At 37.4% G+C, this 24,550-nt stretch overlaps 1 protein-coding gene across 4 annotated transcripts in view; it reads left to right on the forward strand.

Moving 5' to 3' along the window:
* The window catches only part of RBBP6 (RB binding protein 6, ubiquitin ligase), a 39,950-nt gene extending 31,496 nt beyond the window's left edge, over positions 1-8,454 (forward strand). For all 4 annotated transcript variants that reach the window (XM_043977786.1, XM_043977788.1, XM_043977787.1 and 1 more), the window contains 4 exons: positions 866-1,228; positions 1,515-1,616; positions 2,407-4,161; positions 6,453-8,454. In XM_043977786.1, coding sequence (XP_043833721.1) covers positions 866-1,228; positions 1,515-1,616; positions 2,407-4,161; positions 6,453-8,031 — 3,799 coding nt within the window. In that variant the 3' untranslated portion in view covers positions 8,032-8,454. The remainder of the gene's footprint in view (positions 1-865; positions 1,229-1,514; positions 1,617-2,406; positions 4,162-6,452) is intronic.
* Positions 8,455-24,550: the final 16,096 nt, after the last annotated feature.

Consider the following 24,550-nt stretch of genomic DNA (forward strand, 5'->3'; position numbering starts at 1 on the left):
TCTTGTGAGTAAAAATCTTAAGTAGAAAGAACGTTGAACCAGGAGCCAAAATACCTGGTCAAGTTCCAGCTCTGTTTCTAATAGAGTATAATGACCTTGTTCAAGTCAATTCCCCTTTTTTGGGCTTCAGTTGTCTCATTTATAAAATGAAGGGGATTGGACTAGAAGATATCTAAGGTCACTTTTAGCACAAACTGTCCTTAGCATTCCTCATACATGAAAATCAATATCCCATCTCTCTTCCTTCTCATTGGCTGTTCCTTCCTCTCCACATGCCTGGAATTCCTTTTTCACATTCACCTCTTAGAATTCTTAGTTTTCTTCAGATTCACCTTAAATAGTGCCTTCTACATTATGCTATTTCTGATCCTCCCAACTGATAATGCCTTCCCCCACCTAAGCTACCTTTTACCCTTAATATACCTTGTATATTTTGTATATAGGTATACTTATTGTCTTTATCTAGAGATTGTTGAGTTCCTTTAGAGCAGGAATAGCTTCGTTGTTGTCTTTGTATCCCCAGTGATGGTACATAATAGGTGTTTAATAAATACTTACTGATTGATTAATGAATATGATAAACTATCTTTCACACTTTTATAGGCATTTATATTCCCAAGGAGGCTAAATATTTTCCGTGCTGTACTTGCACAAACAAAATTGGGTTCTCTGAGTAAATTGATAAAATAAAGAAATCTGTTCAATTCTGAGTGAGTGGAATCCAAGTTATGCTTAAGTATGCCAAAGTATACTAAAATATAAAGAATGGGTTTTCTTTTTCATTCCTAAAAACAGGGAATTTTACACTATGCTCCCAAAGTGAGTGTGGACTAGTCATGACTTAAGAGGATTTTTTTTTCTTTAGAAGCATAAATCGAGGACGACACCATGGTGAACGCTCACAGAGAACTCAAGGCCCATCACTACCAGCAACACCTGTCTTTGTACCTGTACCACCACCTCCTTTGTATCCACCACCTCCCCACACACTTCCTCTCCCTCCAGGTGTTCCTCCACCACAGTTTCCTCCACAGTTTCCACCTGGGCAACCACCACCTGCTGGCTACAGTGTCCCTCCTCCAGGTTTCCCTCCGGCACCTGCAAATTTATCAACACCTTGGGTATCAACAGCAGTACAAACAGCTCATTCAAATGCTATCCCAACAACACAAGCTCCACCTTTATCCAGGGAAGAATTCTACAGAGAGCAGAGACGACTAAAAGAGGAGTGAGTATTTAATTTGCAGTTATATTTTTTTCATTTTAATAATGACAAGTATATATTAAAGTGGGTGCTTGTGGAAACATTTTCCTGTGTGCTCTTTAGAAAAAAGGTAAAACACATAAAGATTTAAAACAAGGCATCCAAGAAACTTAATAGGGATTCCTAGTTACTGTTTTAAAATGAAAAACTTGACTATTGAATTCATTTGCTTCATGATCTAATTATATTTGTCTTGTTAGTTCTTACACAGTTTTTTGTTAACGTTTACTCTTTAACTTTATTTTACTAGGGAAAAGAAAAAGTCCAAACTAGATGAGTTTACAAATGATTTTGCTAAGGAATTGATGGAATACAAAAAGATTCAAAAGGAGCGTAGGCGCTCATTTTCAAGGTTAGTGTTTTGTAAGCCTTCACAATAGAATAAAAAGTAATCTAGCAGGACACAAGATAGGAAATTTTTAAAATAATGGTACTGGATATTCAAGGAAATATCTGAATACAAGATTGTACTTTTGTCTTTATAATTCAGTCTAGATTGATAGAAATGGAAAACTAACATTTCTTGTCATCTGTTGATTCATTTAAATTTTCTGTTGTAAATCCTATTTTCTGGAATAAGATTATGGGAATTAAATTACTCTTCCATAGAGTTGTTCCCAGTAGACGTTGAGTATATATGCTGAAGTAGGTTAAATCGTTAAGCAGTATTTCAACGTAAAGTCATGGCTTTTTACTGGAACATTAACCTGAGTAGTTATGAAACAACAATATACTTCAGATTGTTTTATTAATAGGAAAGCAGAGTTAACATTCCCTTAAAAGTTTATTTAAAGGAATTTTATCCTTAAAATTCATAAATGATTTGATTGTTTTTAAAAGTAGTTATCAATCTTGTGTGCTGTTAAAAATTATGTCCTTCTCCAGTATGTCACTGCATGTTACTGCTTAGTGCACTACATTCTATTTGGTTGGAATTTACCTTCATTGAATAGATTGTTTCTATAGGCCATTCTTGAGTGCTCATCATCCACATACCAGTAGAGGTCACTATCTTCTTAGATAAACTAAAATATGACAGTTATAGAAAAAGCAGAAAAATGAAAAGCGAGGTATTAGAAGTTGAAAAGGCTGCATTTGATTTGTATTCCTCAATCCTGGGTTTTGTTTTGTTTTGTTTTCAGGTCTAAATCCCCATATAGTGGCTCCTCTTACTCAAGAAGTTCATATACCTATTCTAAATCAAGATCTGGTTCCTCACGTTCACGGTCCTATTCTCGATCCTTTAGTCGTTCACACTCTCGTTCTTATTCACGATCACCTCCATATCCCAGAAGAGGTAGAGGGAAAAGTCGAAATTATCGTTCAAGATCCAGGTCTCATGGATATCACCGTTCCAGATCAAGGTCACCCCCATATCGGCGATACCATTCACGATCGAGGTCTCCTCCAGTTTTTAGGGGACAGTCTCCTAATAAACGAAATATACCTCAAGGAGAAACAGAACGTGAATACTTTAACAGATACAGAGAAGTTCCACCACCTTATGATATAAAAGCTTACTATGGTAGGAATGTTGACTTTAGAGACCCATTTGAAAAAGAACGTTACAGAGAATGGGAAAGAAATTACAGAGAGTGGTATGAAAAATATTACAAAGGTTATGCTGCTGGAGCACAGCCCAGACCTCCAGCAAATAGGGAGAACTTTTCTCCAGAGAGATTTGGACCATTGGGCAACAGAAGAGAGAATTCTCCTTTTGCTCGAGGTCGCAGGGAAGATTATTCTAGTGTACAAGGTCATCGAAGTCGAAACATAGGTGGCAATTACCCAGAAAAGCTTTCAACAAGAGATGGTCACACCATGAAGGATAATACCAAGTCAAAAGAGAAGGAGAGTGAAAATCCACCAGGAGATGGAAAGGGAAACAAACATAAAAAACATCGAAAGAGAAGAAAGGGGGAAGAAAATGAAGGCTTTCCTAACACAGAGTTATTAGAGAGTTCTAGAAAACAAAGAGAACCTGTAGGTGGGGAAGATATTAAAACAGACTCCTTGTTCATTCTCCCCAGTAGAGATGATGCCACCCCTGTTAGAGATGAACCAATGGAGGCAGAGTCAATCACTTTTAAACCTGTATCAGAAAAGGAAAAGAAAGAAAAAGACAAACCAAAAGCAAAAGGTGACAAGACCAAACGTAAAAATGAAGGAACTGCTGGTTCCAAAAAAGAAAGCACTGCAAAACCTGTTAAAACATCCCAGGACAAAATAGATGTAGAGCGTGAAAAGTCTCCAAGATCTGAACCACCATCCAAAAAAGCCAAAGAGGAGGTGCCAAAGACAGAGAGTACTAAATCCTCCTCCCAGAAAGATGAGAAGACCATTAGTACACCCAGAAAAGCTCACCCCAAGGTGACAAAAGAACATCAAGAAACTAAATCCATCAAGGAGGAAAAGGTTAAAAAGGAATATTCAAAAGATGCCAAACAAGAAAAGCTAGCTAACAAGGAGGAGAAGTCAAAAAAGAGTAATGAGAAAAGTAAGCCAGCTGATGCCAAGCCAGAGAAAAGAAAAAGAAAAGCTGAAGAAAAGGGTGTAGATAAAGAACATGAGATTTTGTCATCGAAAAACTCTAAACCAGAAGTTGCCGAAATGATGAAGCCATCACCAAAGCGCAAAATTGAGCCAGATGTTGAGAAAACAGATAGGACCCCAGAAAAAGACAAAGCTGTGTTAACTGCTCCAGCCAAAAAGATAAAGCTCAACAGAGAAACAGGGAAGAAAATTGGAAGTGGAGAAAATCTGCCCAATGCAAAAGAACTCACTGAAAAATTGGAGCCAACATCCAGTAAAATTAAACAAGAAAAAGTTAAAGGAAAAGTAAGAAGAAAAGTAACAGCCACTGAAGGATCTAGCTCAACTCTTGTGGATTATACCAGGTAATTTTTTTTCTTCACTGCAGTTCTGCAATACAATTCAGTTTCATTTGTAAGAATTCTTCTAATATAAAATTTGTGATACTTTGGGCCTGGTTCACTTTTGTACTATCTCTGGGGAAACAGATTTGCTAAGAAAATATAAATAACATTTGGGGGGAAATGTAAGGTCTTAGCATGTTCCCATAAAGTTTATTTATCCATTTGGCATTGCAAATTTTTTTGCAGATTAGGAGCTTATAATATTTTATTGATTCCATGTAGCATCTGGTTGATGTATGGAAAAGAGATTTTTCTGCTTCATCCTGGAGACAAAACCAGGATCAATGAGTGAAAGCTATAGGAAGGCAGACCTAGCCTAAGTGTAAAGTAAAACTTATTAACAGATCTGGTCAGAAGTAGAATGAGCTGTTTCAAAAAAGGAAGTAATTTCCCTAATATTGGAGGTGCTTAAGTAGAAACTAGATGACTACTCATCAGTGATGTTAGGAATTTGTGAGTCATTTTGGGCTACATTCCCAATGAGACAAAGAAAAACATTTCTAAGGATTCGTTTTTAGAAGTCTTTATCCTGTCAGTTTTAAAATTCATATTAAATCATCTTTTTCTGTTAATTGTAATAGTTCCTTTTATTCAGTGGTTATCAATGCGATCTGGGAAACCCTGAGACCCTTTCAGGAAGAATTCATAAGATCAAAACTATTTTCACAATTAGTATAATAAGATGTTATAATTTCAAATATATGGTTAATATCTATAGCTACAACTCACATAAAACTTCTTTTAAGGGGGAAGGAGGTGATTGTCAATATTAAGACTAAATGAGTTGAAAAATTCAAGAACCACTGTTCCTAGTGTTACTTCTAGACATTTTTAGGCTAAATTGAGTTACTTCGTATAACAAAATTATTTCTTTTTAGTATTCTGCAATTCAGACTTTTATAATAATTCACTAATTGATTAGACTCTTCCCATTTAGTTTGAATTAATGAAATTAAGTTAAACTAAATGAACAGTAAGATTACTCAAAATAGTCATGCCACACTACTCTGCTTAATTGCCCTTGGGTTGTTGCATATGGTCCATGCTTATCTCTCTACCCTGCACTCAAGGTTTTGTATTTTTTCTTTTTCTTTTTTTTTTAGTGAGGCAATTGGGGTTAAGTGACTTGCCCAGGGTCACACAGCTAGTAAGTGTGTGTTAAGTGTCTGAGGCCGGATTTGAACTCAGGTACTCCTGACTCCAGGGCCGGTACTCTATCCACTGCGCCACCTAGCTGCCCCCACTCAAGGTTTTATAGAATCTAGATTTTCAATTAAAACAGAAGAAAAATAATAAAGGAGAATTGATTTGTATGATACAGAGAGTGGAAGAAAGCCATTGAGAATTTAGGTGCTGCAATGTGCCTGCCATTGATAGCTTATTTTGAGGCAGTGACAGACAGCTTGGAATAGACCATCAGACTAGTATTCTCTGTTCACAAGCATAAGAAAGTACCAGTTATCTAATATTTGAGACTTTTAAGTTTAATGGAGTAAAGAAATATCTTGCCTAATAACATTCTTTGATACCTGAAAAAGTAAGATTTTAGAAGGATCAGTATTAAAGAGAAGCATTTTATTTTAGTTCCATAGGAATTGTGTTATAATGGTAAGTATCACAACAGGATTTCATTTTTTTTTTATTATGTATCAATGTTGTTGTGAGAGCTATTATATTGGTCAGGACTAGATTGGGTATCCTCTACCATTACTGAGACCTGTCTGCCCATAGTTAATTTATATAAAAACATATGCTGGGGCAGCTAGGTGGCGCCATGGATAAAGCACCCGCCCTGGATTCAGGAGTTACCTGAGTTCAAATCTGGCCTCAGACACTTGACACTAGCTGTGTGACCCTGGGCAAGTCACTTAACCCCCATTGCCCCACCAAAAAAAAAAAAAAACACATGCTAAATGAGATCCTACCAGTCATATTAAAACCATGAGGGTATAGTGTAGTCAGTCTACTTACTCGGGACAAAAGTAAGCAGTGAAACAACATGGTGCTGAGAAAGAAAAGAAAAAAATTCTTTCTCTGTACTTTTAGAGTTGAACATTAAACTAGGGCTTGATTAGCATTTAATTTCTATATATTCCTTATCAGTATATTTCTCAAAAGGCCAATATTTGAAACATTTTCAAAATAAGTCTTTAAGTAAAAGTTACTACTATTTCATGCATCTTTAAATGAAAATTTATTGGTCTGCGAAGTGTTAAAATTTTAGGTACCAATTAATGTTTTATTTCTTTTAGTACAAGTTCAACTGGAGGCAGCCCCGTAAGGAAGTCTGAAGAAAAAACAGACACAAAACGAACTGTCATTAAGACCATGGAAGAATATAATAATGATAATACAGCTCCTCCTGAAGATGTTATTATTATGATTCAGGTTCCTCAGTCAAAGTGGGACAAAGATGACTTTGAATCTGAAGAGGAAGACATTAAATCTACACAAGCTTTGTCAAGTGTAGGAAAGCCTGCTAGTGTTATAAAAAATGTTAGCACTAAGCCATCAAATCCTGTTAAGCATATTGAAAAAGAAAGTGAGCCATCCGAGAAAGTTCAGAAGCCCACAAAAGAAGTAAGCCATGAAGGTGTACAGCATGAGGCCAAAAGTTCAAAAACTTGTTCATCCAGTGAAAAAGGAAAAACCAAAGATCGGGATCATTCCGTGTCAGATAAGGAAAACTCCGAAAAAAGAAAAAGCAGCATTCAGACAGAAAAAGATACTAGTGTAGATCGTATAAATGAACAAGGAAACTTTAAAAGTCTTTCTCAATCATCCAAAGACAGTAGAACTTCAGATAAGCATGATTCTGGGCGTGGTTCCTCAAGTAAAGACTTTACTCCTAATAGAGACAAAAAAGTAGACTATGATAACAGGGAACACTCTGGTTCCAAACGGAGAGATGAAAGGAGTGACCTAACAAGAAGAAAGGATTCTCCTTCTCGAACTAAATCAGACTCTTCATTAGGTCAGAAAAATAAACTGAAGGATGAAAGGACAGATTTCCCTAAAAAGGGAGCAGGAGAATCAAAAAGAAGCAACTCTAGTCCTTCAAAGGACAGAAGACCATATGATCACAAAGCTGCTCATGATTCCAAACGTTCAAATGATGATAATAAATCTGTAGACAAAAATCTAGTTAAAGAGCGAGAGAAGCATGTATCAGAAACAAAGAACAATAAAGAGAAAGAGTTAAGTGGAAATAAGTTATTTTGTAGACATAGCTCACCAGATACACAGATTGAAAAAGAGCATGTTACTGGACAGAATGATAAGACTGTTGTCAAACCTAAGCCCCAGTTAAGCCACTCTTCTCGACTCTCTTCTGACTTAACAAGAGAAACTGATGAGGCTGCTTTTGTACCAGATTATAATGAAAGTGACAGTGAGAGTAATGTGTCTGCAAAAGAGGAAGAAACTTTAGGGAAAAATCCTAAGGAACTGAAAGATAAGGTGACAGAGAAAGCTAAAGAGAGCCTGGATGCAACAGTAGTTGGCCAAGTAGGTGTGAGAAGTCAGAGTCAAAGTAGTCCTAGTATTAGCCGAAGTCGAAGTCATAGCCCTTCTGGAAGCCAAACACGAAGCCACAGCAGCAGCGCTAGCTCAGCAGAAAGTCAGGACAGCAAGAAGAAGAAGAAGAAAAAGGAAAAGAAGAAGCACAAGAAACATAAAAAACATAAGAAACACAAGAAACACGCAGGCACTGAATTAGAATTGGAAAAGAGCCAAAAACACAAGCATAAGAAGAAAAAATCCAAGAAGAGCAAAGATAAAGAAAAGGAGAAGGAAAAGGATGACCAAAAAGTTAAATCTGTCACAGTATAAAATGACAGATTAAAAAATTGACTTAATTACTAAGTCATCTGTATTAAATTTTGTTATAATGTAAACAGATTCAAGCTTTGTAAATAATGACATGGAAGACCCTGTGCTGCACTTAAAATATTGCTGCTTGATTATTTGATTTTTACATCAGAGCTTTATAACACGAACTTTTTGTACAGAATTGTGAGTTGTGACCATGTAACATGAGAGGTTTTGCCTGGGGCATCTTATTTTTAACCACCATTAATTAGTTTGGGTGGAGTTTACTGTACTGTGAAATTTTCACATTTGAATTTTTTTTAATTGCCTGGCAGAAAAAGCTGGTATCCGTTCTAAAATATCAGCAGAATGATTTGCAAAATTCATTACAGCCCTGTTATGTCACTTTTTGATTACAATAAAAGTTTTCAGTAAACTTTTCAATTGTGTTGTATTTGCATAGAGCACGGGAAAAAAACAATCCCAAAAAGTACCCTTGAGTCTATGGTATAGATTTTTTCATCAATTTCAAGGTTAACATCACCCAGGAATATTGCCCTGAATGTGCATGTATTGTCCTTTTAGTAGAAAAATGCAAATGGAAAAACAAAAAAACAAATATCATTCAACAAAGTAATTTAATCTTTAGTTTTGAACTAAAAAAATTTACACTGTTTGACTTGTTCAGAGCATCTGCCAAATCTAACTTTGTAGCTTTTTAATCACTATTTTCACATCATAACAAGGATAATTTAACTGCTTTATTATTTTCAATTATTTTATATAATTTGTTTGGTCCTAAAGATTTCATCATTGACATAAGTGTATTCACAAGTTTTTCCTTTTAATAAGTCTGATATGAAAAAAAATCAGACGTTTCTTTGCCTAAATATTTATTAAAAATAAAATTGTTTTAATGAGGTTGTAGTTCCAGTCTTAAGATGCAGTACCATGGATAATGGGTAAATGCACTTTCTATTTAAACTGAATTTCATCTATATCTGCAGTGAAATCCTAGAGATTTAACAGTCTAAAACTAGTAATACAGCAACACTATTTAAAGGTCATTTGACTTTTTCCTTGGTTACACACAGTTTAAGTACTTCAGCAAAAGGTCTATGATTTCTTTCATGTGGGCACTCCTTTACCAACAGATTGCTGCCCTGATGTGGTTTTCATGAATTGCTGTGACCAATACCCTGACAACAAGCCACTCTGCGATTAGCTGGTCTTATCCTCTATAATAAACAGTCATTACTTTACTTGTAACCTTTCCAACCTTCCAGAGTGCATGCTTCTGGCATAGCCTATAAGAACTCAGAGTTAATTTCACATTGTGGTAGAACAGTGAAAAAAAAATGCATGACAGCAGGTAAGTGCTACATTAGCACTAAAGAAATTGAAAACAATGTGGACTGGGGCAAACAGAATTTGAGTAGGATTCAAAAGGATGGTCAGAATTTGGAAAAATGCCCCAGGTGGAAGTAGTATAATGAGAGTAAATTAGGAGTAAAAGATTGATGCCTAGGAAAAGGGTGAAATTAGGATGAGGGATTCAGAAATTTAAATGATCCTTTGAGTCAAAGGGGTAAGCAGTGACAAAAAAGGGCAAAGCTGCCAATTCTTATTCCTCTGAATCTTGGCACACCTGAGAGAGATCATACATAGCAGCTGCTAGCTTGAAAATGAGTTACTTTAAAAGAATCCTGAGATTTGTGATGTAGGCTTTTTTCAGAGGACTTTAAGAAGTACTTTGTACTGAAAACAGGTTTTCAAAAATTTACCACCTACTAACAAATTTACTAACAGTGTGCCTTTCTGTACTTGACTATGTTGATCTTCAAGTAATACATTCAGTTTGTAGTAGGCACCTTACTTAAAGCTTGATGTAGGGCCTATTAGAACTTGTACTTTGCAAGTATAGCTTTCAGGGACTCAGATATCTCCATACATTGGAGCATCAGAGTAGGAAATAAACAATGAAAGTGAAGGACTATAAATCTTGAGCTGCTATGGTATGTTTTAGCAATTTATTTCCCCCCATTAAATTTCAGTGAGATTGTAGCTATATTGCTATGGAAAAAATCCCCAGTAAACATATTTGAAAACTTGTCAGACAAGTGGTTTAAAATGAGCATGCTGTGGTGTTTTAAAACATCTGACTTCTCCCATCTTCCCTGTTACTACCTTCTTAATTCCACAGTCTGTTCTTTCTCCCATTGTAAAATGTCACCTATTGCTGAGGGTTCTTTTATAAACTTCACTGAACAACCTTTCTTTTTTCATTTTACAATTGTACCTTATAGTGTGAATGTGAGCCTGAGTTCTCCAAGGCTGTGACTACAGAGCACAAGCTCTGGCAGGTCCTACATATACTAGAATATGAACCCAACTATGAACTGTGGGCCTATTCTGGCAAGAACCATCTTAGTTTTGATTCATCACCAAAAGATAAGCTGTTGTGTGAGAAATTTCTGTCGACCATGGCAACTTAATAAATTCAAAGGTTTGGCAAGTTTGTGGTCTGTTACTGGAGATAATAAGTACCCACACCATTGAAATAACAGATTTTTCGAAGTATTGAAAATACAAATTGCAATGTATAGGAGTAGGAACTACTCACTAAATTCTACCTATAGGTACTGTAGTCTAAAGGTATTTTCAGTATGTGTATGTGTACATTTGCATACACAAGTGTATATATAAATTTTTTTAGTTTATAAGTATAAGTTCATACACGTGTATGTGTACATGTAAATTTACTAACAGGGATGCTACTAATGCCTTAGCCAGTACATTTTAACATTTTTTCCCCAGTCATGAAACTTCAAATATACATAAGATCCCATGGGAATTCCCTCTCCCCCAAAATCTTAGCCCTTCCAAGTCTTAAATGGACTCCATGGATTGCTTCTCTTGCTACACTCCAAATTTGTCACATACAGCATAAACTTTTGGTGTTAAACCTTTCCAAACTTAACAAGGGTAATCCTTGAACAGTAGGTAGAGTCCACTGCAATACTTATACTCAAACCTATACAAATTTAGAAAGTCCAGCCAGAACTTGTACTTTTGTCATAGGCTTCTAAAACCTAAGATCAACAGCACCCCATGATAAAGTACCCAATTGCCTAGTGAATATTTAGAGCTGGATGTCCCATTTAGTATCAGTATTGTGCACATATATAAAACTTATCTTTTCCTCTTAAACTTGTTCCTCTTTTTGACCTAAATAGTAATACTCTGACTCTTCTACCTCTTAATCTTATGAAGCCAATCAGTTGCTAGGTCCTATTCTCTCTCAACAACCTCTTTTCCTTACTACCCTAGTCTAAGCAGTCATGCCCAGACTATTTCTTTGGGGTTTTTTGTTTGTTTGTTTGTTTTTAGTGAGGCACTTGGGGTTAAGTCACTTGCCCAGGGTCACACAGCTAGTAAGTGTTAAGTGTCTGAGGCCGGATTTTGAACTCAGGTACTCCTGACTCCAGGGCCAGTGCTCTATCCACTGCGCCACCTAGCTGCCCCCCAGGCTATTTCAATACCCTCTTTTTAAAGTTTTATTTTTCTTTTCAATAGCTTCTAAAAGATTTTCCCAGCTTGTCTCCCACAGAATCTTGAAGTTGGGGGATACCTCAAGACATAGTATTCAAATTGTGTCTGAATGAGAACCCCTTCTATAAAACATTCAGCAAACAGGAAAGAGCGGAATGCAGATTACAATAGTATTCTCCAATAAACTCCCAAGATGACATACCAGTAATCATTCTTTGCATCTGACAATTTATAAGATAAATTTAGACCTAGAACGGATCATAAAGGTTATTTAGTCCAACCTCTTGGTTTAACAGATTAGGAAGTACCAACCTAAAGAGATTGCATGAATTGCCCACAGTTAGTGATAGTAATAATAGTATAATGAGTAGAAATAGTGAGAGTGCAGGGATTTGAACTCAAGTCCTCTGACTCCAAATACGAGATACTTTTCACTCTACCATGCTACGTTCCATAACTAGTTCTGAATTCAGTCAGTCCTGAATCCATATAATGGTACTATTTTCTAGCCCTTATCTCCCATCTTAACTGCAAAATAGCATGAGAGACTTTGTCAATGACTTTGTTAAAATCTAGGTATATGTACTATACGTACAGCATTTCCCTTATCTTCAATTTAATGTTTAAAAAAAAGTTACCTTAGCATGACCTGTTCCTTTTTAGATGTTCACTAGCTACCACTTTAGTAGTACATTCTCTACAACCTTTCAAGGGAACAAAGTTGAGCTCATTAGCTTGCAGTTTGTAAGCTTTGTTGAAAATTGGGACAGAATTGCCCTTGTCAATTCTGCGGCAACTCTCCTTTTTTCCATGATCTTTCAAAAATTACTGGCAGGTCCACCACTTATTCTGCTGCTCTTTCAGTACCCTGGGATGCAATTCATCTGGACCTGGTGACTTGAATTCACCAAAAGCATGTGGTTCTGCTCTTTTATATATCCCTACTTATCTTGGGTTTCAATACCCTTTTTTATTTTATTTTATTTTTATCTGACCTTTCCAGTTCAAAGGTCATCCTTGGTAGGAAAAAAACAAAAAAAAAAGCGAAGTAATATTTGAATAGTTCTTCCTCCTCTCTTATTTTTAATCATTGTCCCATTTGCCCTATGTAGAACAAAGTTGGGGTTCACTAGTTTCAAACCAACCCCCTTGGGTCCATACAGTTCATAAGATTTACAGTACTACTTTGAATGAGGCAAAGCAAGGTACAAAGTTCTGAACAAATTTCTGCGTAGGGTCCTGTACCTCTTTACTCCTTGGACTTTCCTACTTCATCTCTCCTATCAGGACTCCCATTGTTTCAGTGCCACTAGAGTCATTTCCCTCTTTCTGCTGAATTTGAATTTCATAGTTACAGCTCCCTTAGAATGAGATAGACCTAGAAGGCATTTGGGCTATTAGCCACACCTCTAGCTTTCAGACAACAACTGGGTTATAAAACGTGCTCTTTCGCTCAGGTCTCAGCCCTGCTCTACAAAAAAAAAAAAAAAAAAACCTCATCTGGCTTTTGAGGGGAACCTCTCAATTGGCCCTGCATCCACAAAAAAGAAAAAAAAAAGTGGAATATTCTCTTTCCTGGCTAGGATGATTGTTTCTTTAATCGTTCCTGGAAGTTTCGATAAGGGTGAAGAACAGATTTAAGAACTGAGGCAGTAGTAAATTTTTAACAACTAACTCTCTAGGGGTAAAAACTACTCCCAACACTCTTAATCTGTACTGCTAACATTTCCTTCATCACTTTCTTAAATCTAGAAAATCAACTAAATCATTAAGTCCTGATTTGTACTGTTTGCTGATTTCTGATGAGAATTTAACCACTGATTCTCAGAGCCAGTTCAAACTGGCTCCAGCACACCAGTGAGTGAAGTGTAAGGAGAGGTGGCATGATAGAAGGTTATGGTCAGATAAGGGAATGCCAGCTTCTCATTGATAAAACATATCTGACCTTTCAACTTAAGGACTTTTTCACAATGTGTTTATGCTTTCAGGGACCTCCAGGCAGCTAGCTCACTAGTATGGAAAAAGACAAGGCAGTACAAGACATAACTAAGGGAACATGCCTACCTGGATTCCTTCCCCAGATGGGAAGTGTACCAACAGAAACCAAAGATAATACCATGGAAAGAAAGGCATCTGCATCCTTGTGATTTTGCCGTCCAACTACAAAGGAACACCATCCCTTATTTTATTTTCTTGTGTGTGTGTGTGTGTGTGTGTGGTAATTGGGGTTAAGTGACTTGCCCAGGGTCACACAGCTAGTAAGTATCAAGTGTCTGAGGCCAGATTTGAACTCGGGTCCTCCTGAATCCAGGGCCAGTGCTTTATCCACTGTGCCATCTAACTGCCCCCCTTATTTCTTTTCTTTGTCTACTTGTATATTCAGTCTGTCTACCTTGGCAGAATTATGAGGTTGGTTTGAGGAAATCACCAGCAATGTCCACCAGCAGCTCCTTACTGATTAAGTCCACTGCAGTCCCCTTGTGGCAGGTGGGAAGGAGTCCACCATGATTCTAGCTGAAGTCTCATCAGACCTGGGGTGTGGTGCTGGAGGAGGATGGAATGGTCTACAATGGTAGACCCAGTATGAGGAACCAAAAGCAAGAGAGGAAAGGTTGTATAGTCAAGGAGGTCAGTTATTCAGTGGGCAGTGGAGCAGACAAAACTGGGAGTCTGAGGTCATAGTTGTAAACAACTGTATACCAAGCAGATCAAAGGAAATAAGAAATGAGTTTATATATTTTGTCACATTCAATAAGCTAAGCAGGATCCTGAGGTTTGGGGGATAGAGTTATTTATTTTAAAAATCCATCTCTTTTGGGGAAGCTAGGTGGTACAGTGAATAAGGCACTGGTCCTGGATTCAGGAGGACATGAGTTCAAATCCAGCCTTGGATATTTGACACTTACTAGCTGTGTGACTCTGGGCAGGTCACTTAACCCTCATTGTCCTACAAAAAAAGAAAAAAGAAAAAGAAAAAAGTCATTTCTTCTTAAATTTGAGTTCCAAATTCCCTCCCTACTACCCCACTGAGAAGGCAAGCAATATGATACCAGTTATACATGTGAAATCATGCATAATATTTCCATATTTGCCATATCCCCCCCAAAAAGCGAGAAAACTGTAGGCATACCTCATTTTATTAGACTTCACTTTATTATGCTTTACAGATGTGTTTCTCACAAATTGAAGGTGTATAGCAACCCTGTGTCAAACAAGTCTATCAGTGCCATTTTTCTAACACTATGTGCTCACATTGTATCTCTGTCCCATTTTGATAATTCTCACAATATGTCAAAGGTTTTCATTATTATATTTGCTGTGGTGATCTGTGATCAATGATCTTTGGTGTTACTATTGCAATTATTTTGAGGTGCCATAAACCGTGCCTATATAAAATGGTGAAATTAATAAATGTGTGTGTTCTGACTGCTCCACCAACCAGCTGTTCCCCATCTCTATTCCTCTCCTCGGGCTTCCCTATTCCCTGAAACACAACAATAATGAAATTAGGCCAATTAATAACTACACGATGGGTCTGTAAGTGTTCAAGTGAAAGGGAGAGTGAATCTATGTAGCCTTATTTTAAGAAATTGCCATAGCCACAACAATCTTGAGCAACCACTAATCTGATCATTCAACAAACATGGACATCAAGGCAAGACTCTTCACCTGCAAAAATATTATGACTTGCTGAAGGCTCAAATGATCATTAACATTTTTAGCAACAAAATATTTTTAACTAAGGTATGTATATTGTTTTTTAGACATAATACTACTACACATTTAATAGACTATAGTATAGTATAAACATAACTTTTATATGCACTAGGAAACCAGAAAATATGCATGACTTGCTTTATTGCAGTGATCTGGAACCAAACCCACAATATCTCCAAGACATGCCTGTATTTCAATTTGCACTCTGTTCATTATTAGTTCTCTCTCTGGAGGTGGACAGCATTTTTTCATCGTGAGTCCTTTGAAATTGTCTTGGATCATTGTACTGATCAAAGTAGCCAAATCTTTCACAGTTGATCATCATAACAACATTGCTATTACCATACACAATGACCTTCTGCTTCTACGTATTTCATTTTGCATCAGTTTCTATAAATCTTGCCGTGTTTTTCTCAACCACTCCCCCTTGTCATTTATTATAGCACATTAGTATTCCATTAACAAGCATATGCAACAATTTGTTTAGCCATTCCCCAGTTGATGAGCATCCCTTCATTTTCCAATTCTTTGCCACCCCAAAAAGAGCCACTATAAACATTTTTGTAGATATAGGTCCTTTTTTTCTTTGATTTCTTTGAGTTATAGATCTGCTAGTAGTATTGCTGGATCGAAGGGTACACATAGTTTTAGAACCATTTGGGCATAGTTCAGAGTTGTTCTCCAGAATGGTTGAATCAGTTCAGAATTACCAACAGTTTATTAGTGTACCTATTTTCCCTCATCCTCTCCAGCATATGTCATTTCTGATAGGTGTGAACTGATACCCCAGATTGCTTCATTTGCATTTCTTTAATTGACAGTAATTTAGAGCATTTTTTGTATGAGCATAAATAGCTTTGATTTCTTTTAAAAACTGCCTGTTCATATCCTTTGACCATTTATCAATTGGGGAATGAGTCTTATTGTTGTCAGTTTGACTCAGTTCTCCATATATTTGAGTAATGAGGTCTTTATCAGAGAAATTTTCGGTACAAATTTTTTATATTACTTTATTGTCTATGGTACCTTTTACCAAAATGTGGTTTCCCTGACTATCTCTTTTAATTAGATATATTTTTGCTTTTGCTTTGTCTGAGATCATGATTGTTAACCTTGCCTTTTTTACTTCAGCTGAATGAAGCATAATAGATTCTGCTCTAGCCCTTTATTTTACCCTTGTATGTGTCTTTCTGTTTCATTTGTGTCTCTTGTAAGCAAGATATTGTTGAGTTCTGGTTTCTAGTCCATTCTGCTATACCATTTACATTTAGGTATGGGGGGGGGGTGGAGGCAATTGGGATTAAGTGAATTGCCCAGGGTCACACAGCTAGTATATGAGGCCAATTTTAAACTCAAGTCCTTCTGAGTGCAGGGCCAGTGCTTTATCCATTGTGCCACTTAGCTGCCCCTTACATTTAGTTATGATTACTTGTATTATCCAATTTCCTTCTGTTTATCCTTTTATATTTTTATCCTGTTGCTCCTCAAAAATCTGTTTTGCTTCAGTGTCTCCCTTAACCCACTCTCCCTTTTAACATTCCCCCACCAATATCATATTCCCTTCCCCTCCTATTTTCCTATTGGGTAGGTGCAGCTAGGTGGTACAGTGGATAGACTACCAGCCCTGAAGTTGGGAGAATATAAGTTGAAATCTCACCTCAGACACTTACTATATGACCCTGGTTAAGTCACTTAACCCCAATTGCCTTTAACATCTGGGGTCATCTCCAGTTGTCCTGATGTATATCTTGCCACTGGATCCAGATGGCTCTGGAGGAGAGAGTGAGGTTGGTGATCTTGCACAGTCCTCCCTCACTTAAATCCAATTCAGTACAAGTCATGACATCTACCTGATGTCATGGTCCTCTTTGAGAATGAAGGACAAACAACAAAATTTCCCTGTTGGGTAAGATAAATTCTGGTACCCAAATGACTCTGTGTGTGTGTGTGTGTGTGTGTGTGTGTGTGTATTCTTCCCTCTTTGAACCAATTCCAATTAAAGTGAGATTCAAGCATTGCCCCCACAATTTTCTCTCCACTATAAAAGCTCTTCTTTACATGCCTCTTTTTTGTGATAGTTTTCCCCATCCTACCTCTCCCTTCTCCCAATATACCCCTCTTCTTATCCCTTCATTTTTTTTAGGTCATCCCAACATAACTGATTCACATTCATGGCCTCTGTCTGTATAGACTCCTTATAAATGTGCTAATATTAATGAAGTTCTTAGGGGTTACATGTATCATCTTCCCCTATAGGAATGTAAACAGTTCAACTTTATTGAGTCCCTTATGATTACTCTTTTGTGTTTACATTTTCATGCTTCCCTTGAGTCTTCTGTTTAAATGTCAAATTTTCCATTCAGTTCTGGTGTTCAAGAAAAAAAAAAGTTCAGAAATGCTTGGAAGTCCTCTATTTCATTAAATATCCATTTTCCCCTGAAGGATTATACTCAGTTTTGCTAAGTAGGTTATTCTTTGTTGTAATCCTAACTCCTTTACCCTCTAGAATACCGTATTCCAAGCTCTCTGCTTCTTTAATTTGGAAACTGCTAAATCTTGTGTGATCCTGACTATGGATCCATGATATTTGGATTGTCTCTTTCTGGCTTCTTACAATATTTTCTCCTTGATCTGAGAGCTCTGGAATTTAGCTATAATACTCCTAGGAGATTTCATTTTGGTGATCTCTTTCAGGAGGTGATCAGTGGATTCTTTGCATTTCTATTTTACCTATTGGATCTAAGATATTGGGGCAGTTTTCCTCTATAATTTCTTGAAAAATTATGTCTAGGCTCTTTTTTTGATTATGGTTTTTAGGTAATCCAATGATTTGTAAATTATCTCTCCTGGATCTATTTCCCATGTCAATTGTTTTTCCAATGAGATATGTCATATCTTCTATTGTTTCATTCTTTTGGTTTTGTTTTATTGTTTATTGAAGTCTTGTGTAATTATTATCTTCCACTTGCCCAATTCTAATTTTTAAGAAATTATTTTTTCAATGAACTTTTGTACTTGTTTTTTGTACCTGTTTTGGCCAATTCTTCTACTTAAGGAGTTCCTTTCTTCAACTAATTTTTGTACCTCCTTTTCCATTCGGCCTATTCTTCTTTTTAAGGAGTTCTTTTCTTCGGTGAATTTTTGTGCCTTTTTTTTTTTTTTACCATTAGACCAATCTATTTTTAAGGTGTTATTTTCTTCAATATTTTTGTCCCTTTTACCAACCTGCTAATTTCTCTTTTCACAATTTTCTTGCATCACTCATTTTCCCCCCCAGTTTTCCTTCTGTAACTCATCTCAATCTTTAACTTCTAGAAATTCTTATTGTGCTTTGGCCCAATTAGCATTTTTCTTTTTATATTTTGCTTATAGCTGTTTTCATTCTGAGTCTATGTCTTGGTCTTTTCTGCCACTGAAGTAGATTTTTATGATCAAGTTCTTTTGTTGTTTGTTCATTTTTCCAATCTATTTCTTGACTTTGAATTTTATGTTAAAGTTGGGTTCTGCTCACCTTGGGGTGGGAAGGTACTGTCCCAAGCTTCAGTCTTTCTCATGCTGCTATTTTCAGAGCTAGTTCTGGGGCCCTGCAAATTTTCCATGCTTCCAAAGTGGTGTGATCTTGCAAGAGGTATGGCCACTGCTCTCCTGGGCTGCACTCTGTTCTTTACCCAGAAAGGGCCCCTGCTTTCCTGTAGTCACAAGCACTGGTATTCCTCCTGGCCTTGGAACTATGCCCAGGTCTCCTACTCTCCTGAAGATACAAGCACAAGTGCTCCTCTCTGCCCTGGAACTTCAATCAAGAACTTCATACAGGGGCAGCTAGGTGGCGCATTGGATAGAGCACTGGCCCTGGAGTCAGGAGTACCTGAGTTCAAATCCGGCCTCAGACACTTAACACTTACTAGCTGTGTGACCCTGGGCAAGTCACTTAACCCCAATTGCCTCACTAAAAAAATTTTTTTTTAAAAAAGGAACTGCATACAGGCAATAGATTTGCAATCAGTGCCAGCTGCACCTACTACTAGCAAAAGGTCCCCTGTAATCTCTTTCTGACCAATTGTCTGACTGCCTTACCATCTCTGAGCTGAGAGCTCCAGAAGTTGGTGATGTTGCTGCTGTTGTGGCTGCCTCTGTCACAGACCTTTACTGCCTATCTCCTAAATTGTCGTAGGCTACAAAAATGTCTCACTCTTACCATTTGTTGGTGCTGCCACTCCAAAATTTTATTTAAGGCATTATGTTAAAGTTGTTTGAAGGGGAATATTGGGAGAATCCACCTGGGTTGCTTCCTATACTCTTCCATCTTGCTCCCAGGGTCCTGAACTTTTAAATTAGATCTTGGAGTTGGACCTACTTACCCAATTCACTCCAATCTTGTTCTTCCAGAAGATGCACAATTACATTCCTTATTAGCCCCTTCTCCTGAATGGAAAGCAATAATATCAAGGTGACTGCATATATAGCACTTCTTCAGTTTTAATTTTTTTTTCATCTGTGGACAGCCTAAATCCCTAACTTTGCTTCTAGTTAATCCCATTTCTTCTTCAGTCCTGGGTAGAGATTGAAAGGAACTAGTCAGGGCAGCTAGGTGGCACAGTGGATTCAGGAGGATCTGAGTTCAAAAATCCAGCCTTAAACACTTGACTAGCTGTGTGACCCTGGGCAAGTCACTTAACCCTCATTGACAGCCAAAAAGAAAGAAAGAAAGAAACTAGTCACCAGGCTAAACTTGATTCATATCAATGATTGTTAAATCTGTGTTTTTACTTACTTTAGTTCCACTTTCATTCATGTCAGCCAGTTGTACAGTAATCCTTGAGAGATTTGGGTTTCCTGGGCCCAGGACACTAGGCAAATCCTAACTTTCTAGCCCTTTAATCATATGGACCAGTAGCTGGAGTTATGGTGTTCAGTATACTCTGACTATTGGCGTTGTGATTCACATGGTTTTCACCATGGTCATAGATGGCTTTGACTATGGGCATCACAGTTCTCAAGAGTACATAGCATACTTGAGGGGAAACTAGGTAGTGCAATGGATAAAGCACCAGCCCTGGATTCAGGAGGACCTGAGTTCAAATCTGACCTCAGACACTTGACACTTACTAGCTATGTGACCCTGGGCAGGTCACTTAACTCTGATCGCCCCATCAAAAGAAAAAAAAAAGAGTACATAGCATCCTAAGCTTTAAGCCTGGCAGAAACCCTAGGGATCAAATCCAATCCTTTCTTTGAAAGATAAGAAAACTGAAACTCAAAGAAGGGATATCCTAGGTCACACAAGTAGTAAATGGCAAAACCAAGATTCAAACCCAGGCTCTATAACTCCAAATTCTATTATTTCCACTACAAACCCCACCATGTTTGTTCCATATGGGCACTGAAAAGAGGTTTTGTTTGTTGCTGGATATTCATAAGAAAGAAAGGAATGGAGACCAAAGTGGCATAGGGGTAGATGGCCCTGCCATCTTCACCTAGCTTTTCTTCTTAATCCATCTTCATCTGCATGTCAATCCAAAAGGATCTTAGGAAAACAGTTAAAGGATAGAATAGATAATTGGTTAGAAGTCCACTTTGATACTCCAAACTCCATATAACTACTGTGGGATTATTATTGTTTTTCAGCTGAGTCCTCAAAATGGGTTTTGAGAATTCCTTTCAGGGATGAAACAGGAACTACAAGGAAACCAGATTATAATCTGGGACTGCAGATTTTGAATCAGCATCAGAAATAGACAATTCCAAATATAGTTTATCTTCTGCTAGGTTTTGTTGGCTATAGCCCAACTACATGTGATATCTCATAGTCCTCAATTACGCTGTCCAAAAAAATAAAAATAAAAGCTATGGCTCTTGCTCATAAGGAGAGGCTTTTAAGCCATACATCATGATGATAATAGAAGGAACAGCTAACACCCAGCAATGAAAGCAGATTAGCTACTTAGTGACCCTAAAACCAACAGAAGCACCCAGCAGAGATGACATGATAGAGAGCAGAGATGTGATGTCCAGCACAGAGATGATATACACAACAGAGGTGACATGCCTGGCAGAGAGCAGCCCAGCAACATGAAAAGAAGATGCAGTCACTTCTTATGTTGGAGACATGAGTTACTTGAGCTACATGGATTCTTGGCATGTGCCACTTCATGCAAATTCCCTGGCCATATGTGTTCAGTATTTGTACCCTCCATTTTCATTGAGTCAAACCACCACTACCACCTTGACTATCACCTCCTCTGAGATCTAAATGGAAACAGATTAGACTCTGACTAGGGAATAGCAATGTGCTCCCATGTCATCAGCCCTGTTTCAAGCCCAGCCCTCATTCCCTACAGCCATTTATCCAGAGAAACAACTCCTATGGAGAAAGGGTCAGCCATTTCAACCAATTGCCAAACAGTTTCCCCCAAGACAAGTCAGCCTCCTTAAAACAAGGCACACTAAAGGAAAAACAGGAAGCAGCATAGACCAGGTAAGTCAAACTGCCACTACCACCCTGATTGTGGCATTCTCTTCAACCCTGATGGAGACAGTCCAGGACCTTGAACCCAATAACTTAAGAAAGAGCAGGGCCCTCCAGATCAATGGGTCCTGATTCCAGCCCAAACCCTGCAGTCATCAATAAGAGGAGAAATTACTGTGGAGAAGGGTCCCACTTTCTTTAACAACAACACCACCAATGGCTGAACAACTATCACCAATAGACAGGTGTGTCAAGATAATGGAATGTGATAGATGAGATTTAGCAGATACTCAGGAGCCCACCTGGAGATTAATTTGAACTGATTGAATTGGATAAGGCGACGACTGACTACTGACTGGATTACTGGCTGAATTCTAGTTAACTAGATTCTAAGCTCATCTGGCTGGTACTTAAGGGTACTTAAAAAAGCATGGTTCTCAGAAGCTAACAACTTTGAACTCTCACCACCTTCGAGCCCAGTCAATCAATCAGCTTGAAGAACCTCCCATTTCTGGGAGGAGAACAAGAAGGAAGACAAGACTTCAGAAGGAGGAGATTAGGAAAACTAGGATTGCCAGATTATAGGAATTCTGTTCTCATTCTTTCTCTCTTCTTTTACTATCTTTCAATAAACCCTTAAAAATCTAAACTCGTTTATCAGTGATTTTAGTCAGTTTTCCCCCAAAACTGGGGGGACAGATTAGAACCTACGTTTAGAGATTTAAATTACACACAGATAAACCCAAGAATGTCAGAAGTGGTCATAAATCTAGGCCAGCCCTTAAAGCCATCATCCAGAAAAACAATCCCTGTGGAGACAGACTGGAAAATGCTTTTGCAAATGTTGCAGTCACCACTACTCAAAAGAAAAGAAAGTTCTTGCCACCCAAGTCCTTGGCATTGTCAAATGGCTTAACATCAGAAACTGATATAATGTCATCAATGGAAATGGCATTAAAGAAGAGGTGTTACCATCTACATTGCTGCTACACCCTAAGGACCTTGGGGCCATTCCATCAGACTTGAGGCTAAAACCTATGTGTTGTATCATCCACCAGAATGTGAGCTCCTTGAAAGAAGGGGCTATCTTATTTTTCTAATTGTGTCCCTAGCACTTAACACAGAGTTTTGTATTTAGCTCTTAATAATGGTTCTTCTTTCACTCATTAATCATTTTTTATTATCAGTTATTTGTCTGAATAGACCAAGATTGAATTGTTTCATTTGCATGCCATATTTTTTCTTATATTCTTGCTTCATACTAATTTTTATCTTGTGTTCTAACAAGCTGGTAGTCTAAGTGCACACAGACATCTAATTCAAGAATGGTTGTCACATTAGGAAAATGACAAAAATTAGTTATTTCCAAACAACTTTGAAAGATATGAGAATCCCATCAATGCGATTATCAACCATGTTTCTAGAAGACAGACGATGAAACATTGCTCCCCACCTCTTGACAGAGACCTGATGGATTCAAGATGGAAAATGAGACATGTTATTGATGTAGCCAATGTGTTTTGCTTAACTGCATTTTTTTATGAGAGTTTTATTTTTCTTTTCTTTTTCAATGAGGGGAGGAGGAGAGGGAGAAAAATAAATGCTTGTTAATTTTTAATTAATAAAAACTGAATCTCTTTGTTCAAAATATACAGAATTGATTTCATTTTCATGATGTGATTCAGTGCTCAATATATCCAGTGTCTACTGATTTTTTCTAAAATAGAGTATTCATGATAAAAAGTCTTTGACCTCACCAAGTATCAAAGTTTGGTAGGTTTATAAAAATCTAAATTGGAAAGCTTTTTGAAGCTCTTCATAGACGTTCTCTACCTTATCATCCTCCACATCCAATGTTGGTGCATAAGCTGAAATTATTTTCATGGTGGTCTTTTGCAAATACTTATTATAAGCACTATAATTCAAGATGACCAAATATCTCATGTAATGAAATGTCTTGTTTGGGGAGGATGAAGAAACTAATTTTACCAATTCCTTTATTCTCTCAGAGGAGAGCCAGTGTGCCTTCCTTCCATTTACTCGCAACTTCTTACTTCTAGTTTCATTTATATCAAGAATATTAATATTTATATCATTCAATTCTTCCAATAGTCTATTTATTGTTCACTGGACAATGATCTTGCACTTAGAACACCAATGCCAGGTCAAAATTTATACATAGATGGTCTCAGAATTAAACAATTCTTAGCATTCTCTGCCCCCTTTTCTGCTACTCTGATATCATTTTGCTTTTTTGTTTGTTTGTTTGTTTCATAGGTTGCCACAACCAAAGACTTCATCACCAAGTTATCAGTTTACTAGTGATAAGTCTCTCTGTACTTAGAAAGTCCAGTTGTCAGAAAGTAGACACAATCTGTTGCTGAGGCCATATGCCACCCAGAAATGCTCCACAATAGATCTACCTAATATGTTGGAGGACTTCCTCCAAATCTTTTAACATTTGGTGTATACCATCAATCGATCAAGAAATCAATTCAACAAACATTTATTTTCTGGCATGGTAGAATCCTTCAATATATGCCCTCTGCTCACATGGCCTTAGAGAATCCATCATCCACTGATGCAAATTTGGAGGTGCTAGGCCTTTGGAGAGGGCATGAAAGGGCTAAAACAACTTTTAGCTCATCTAGCTATTTTGATACATAGGTGGAGATGGCTACCCCTTCTCACAAGATTTTCAGAATCAAGAGATTTCTTGCAAAGAAGCTAAAGCAAAATAAGATTTACATGAAAATTTACTTTAAGATCAAGTACAACTGGGGCGGCTAGGTGGTGCAGTGGATA

Source organism: Dromiciops gliroides, chromosome 1 (assembly GCF_019393635.1).
Source record: "Dromiciops gliroides isolate mDroGli1 chromosome 1, mDroGli1.pri, whole genome shotgun sequence".
Lineage (NCBI taxonomy): Eukaryota > Metazoa > Chordata > Mammalia > Microbiotheria > Microbiotheriidae > Dromiciops > Dromiciops gliroides.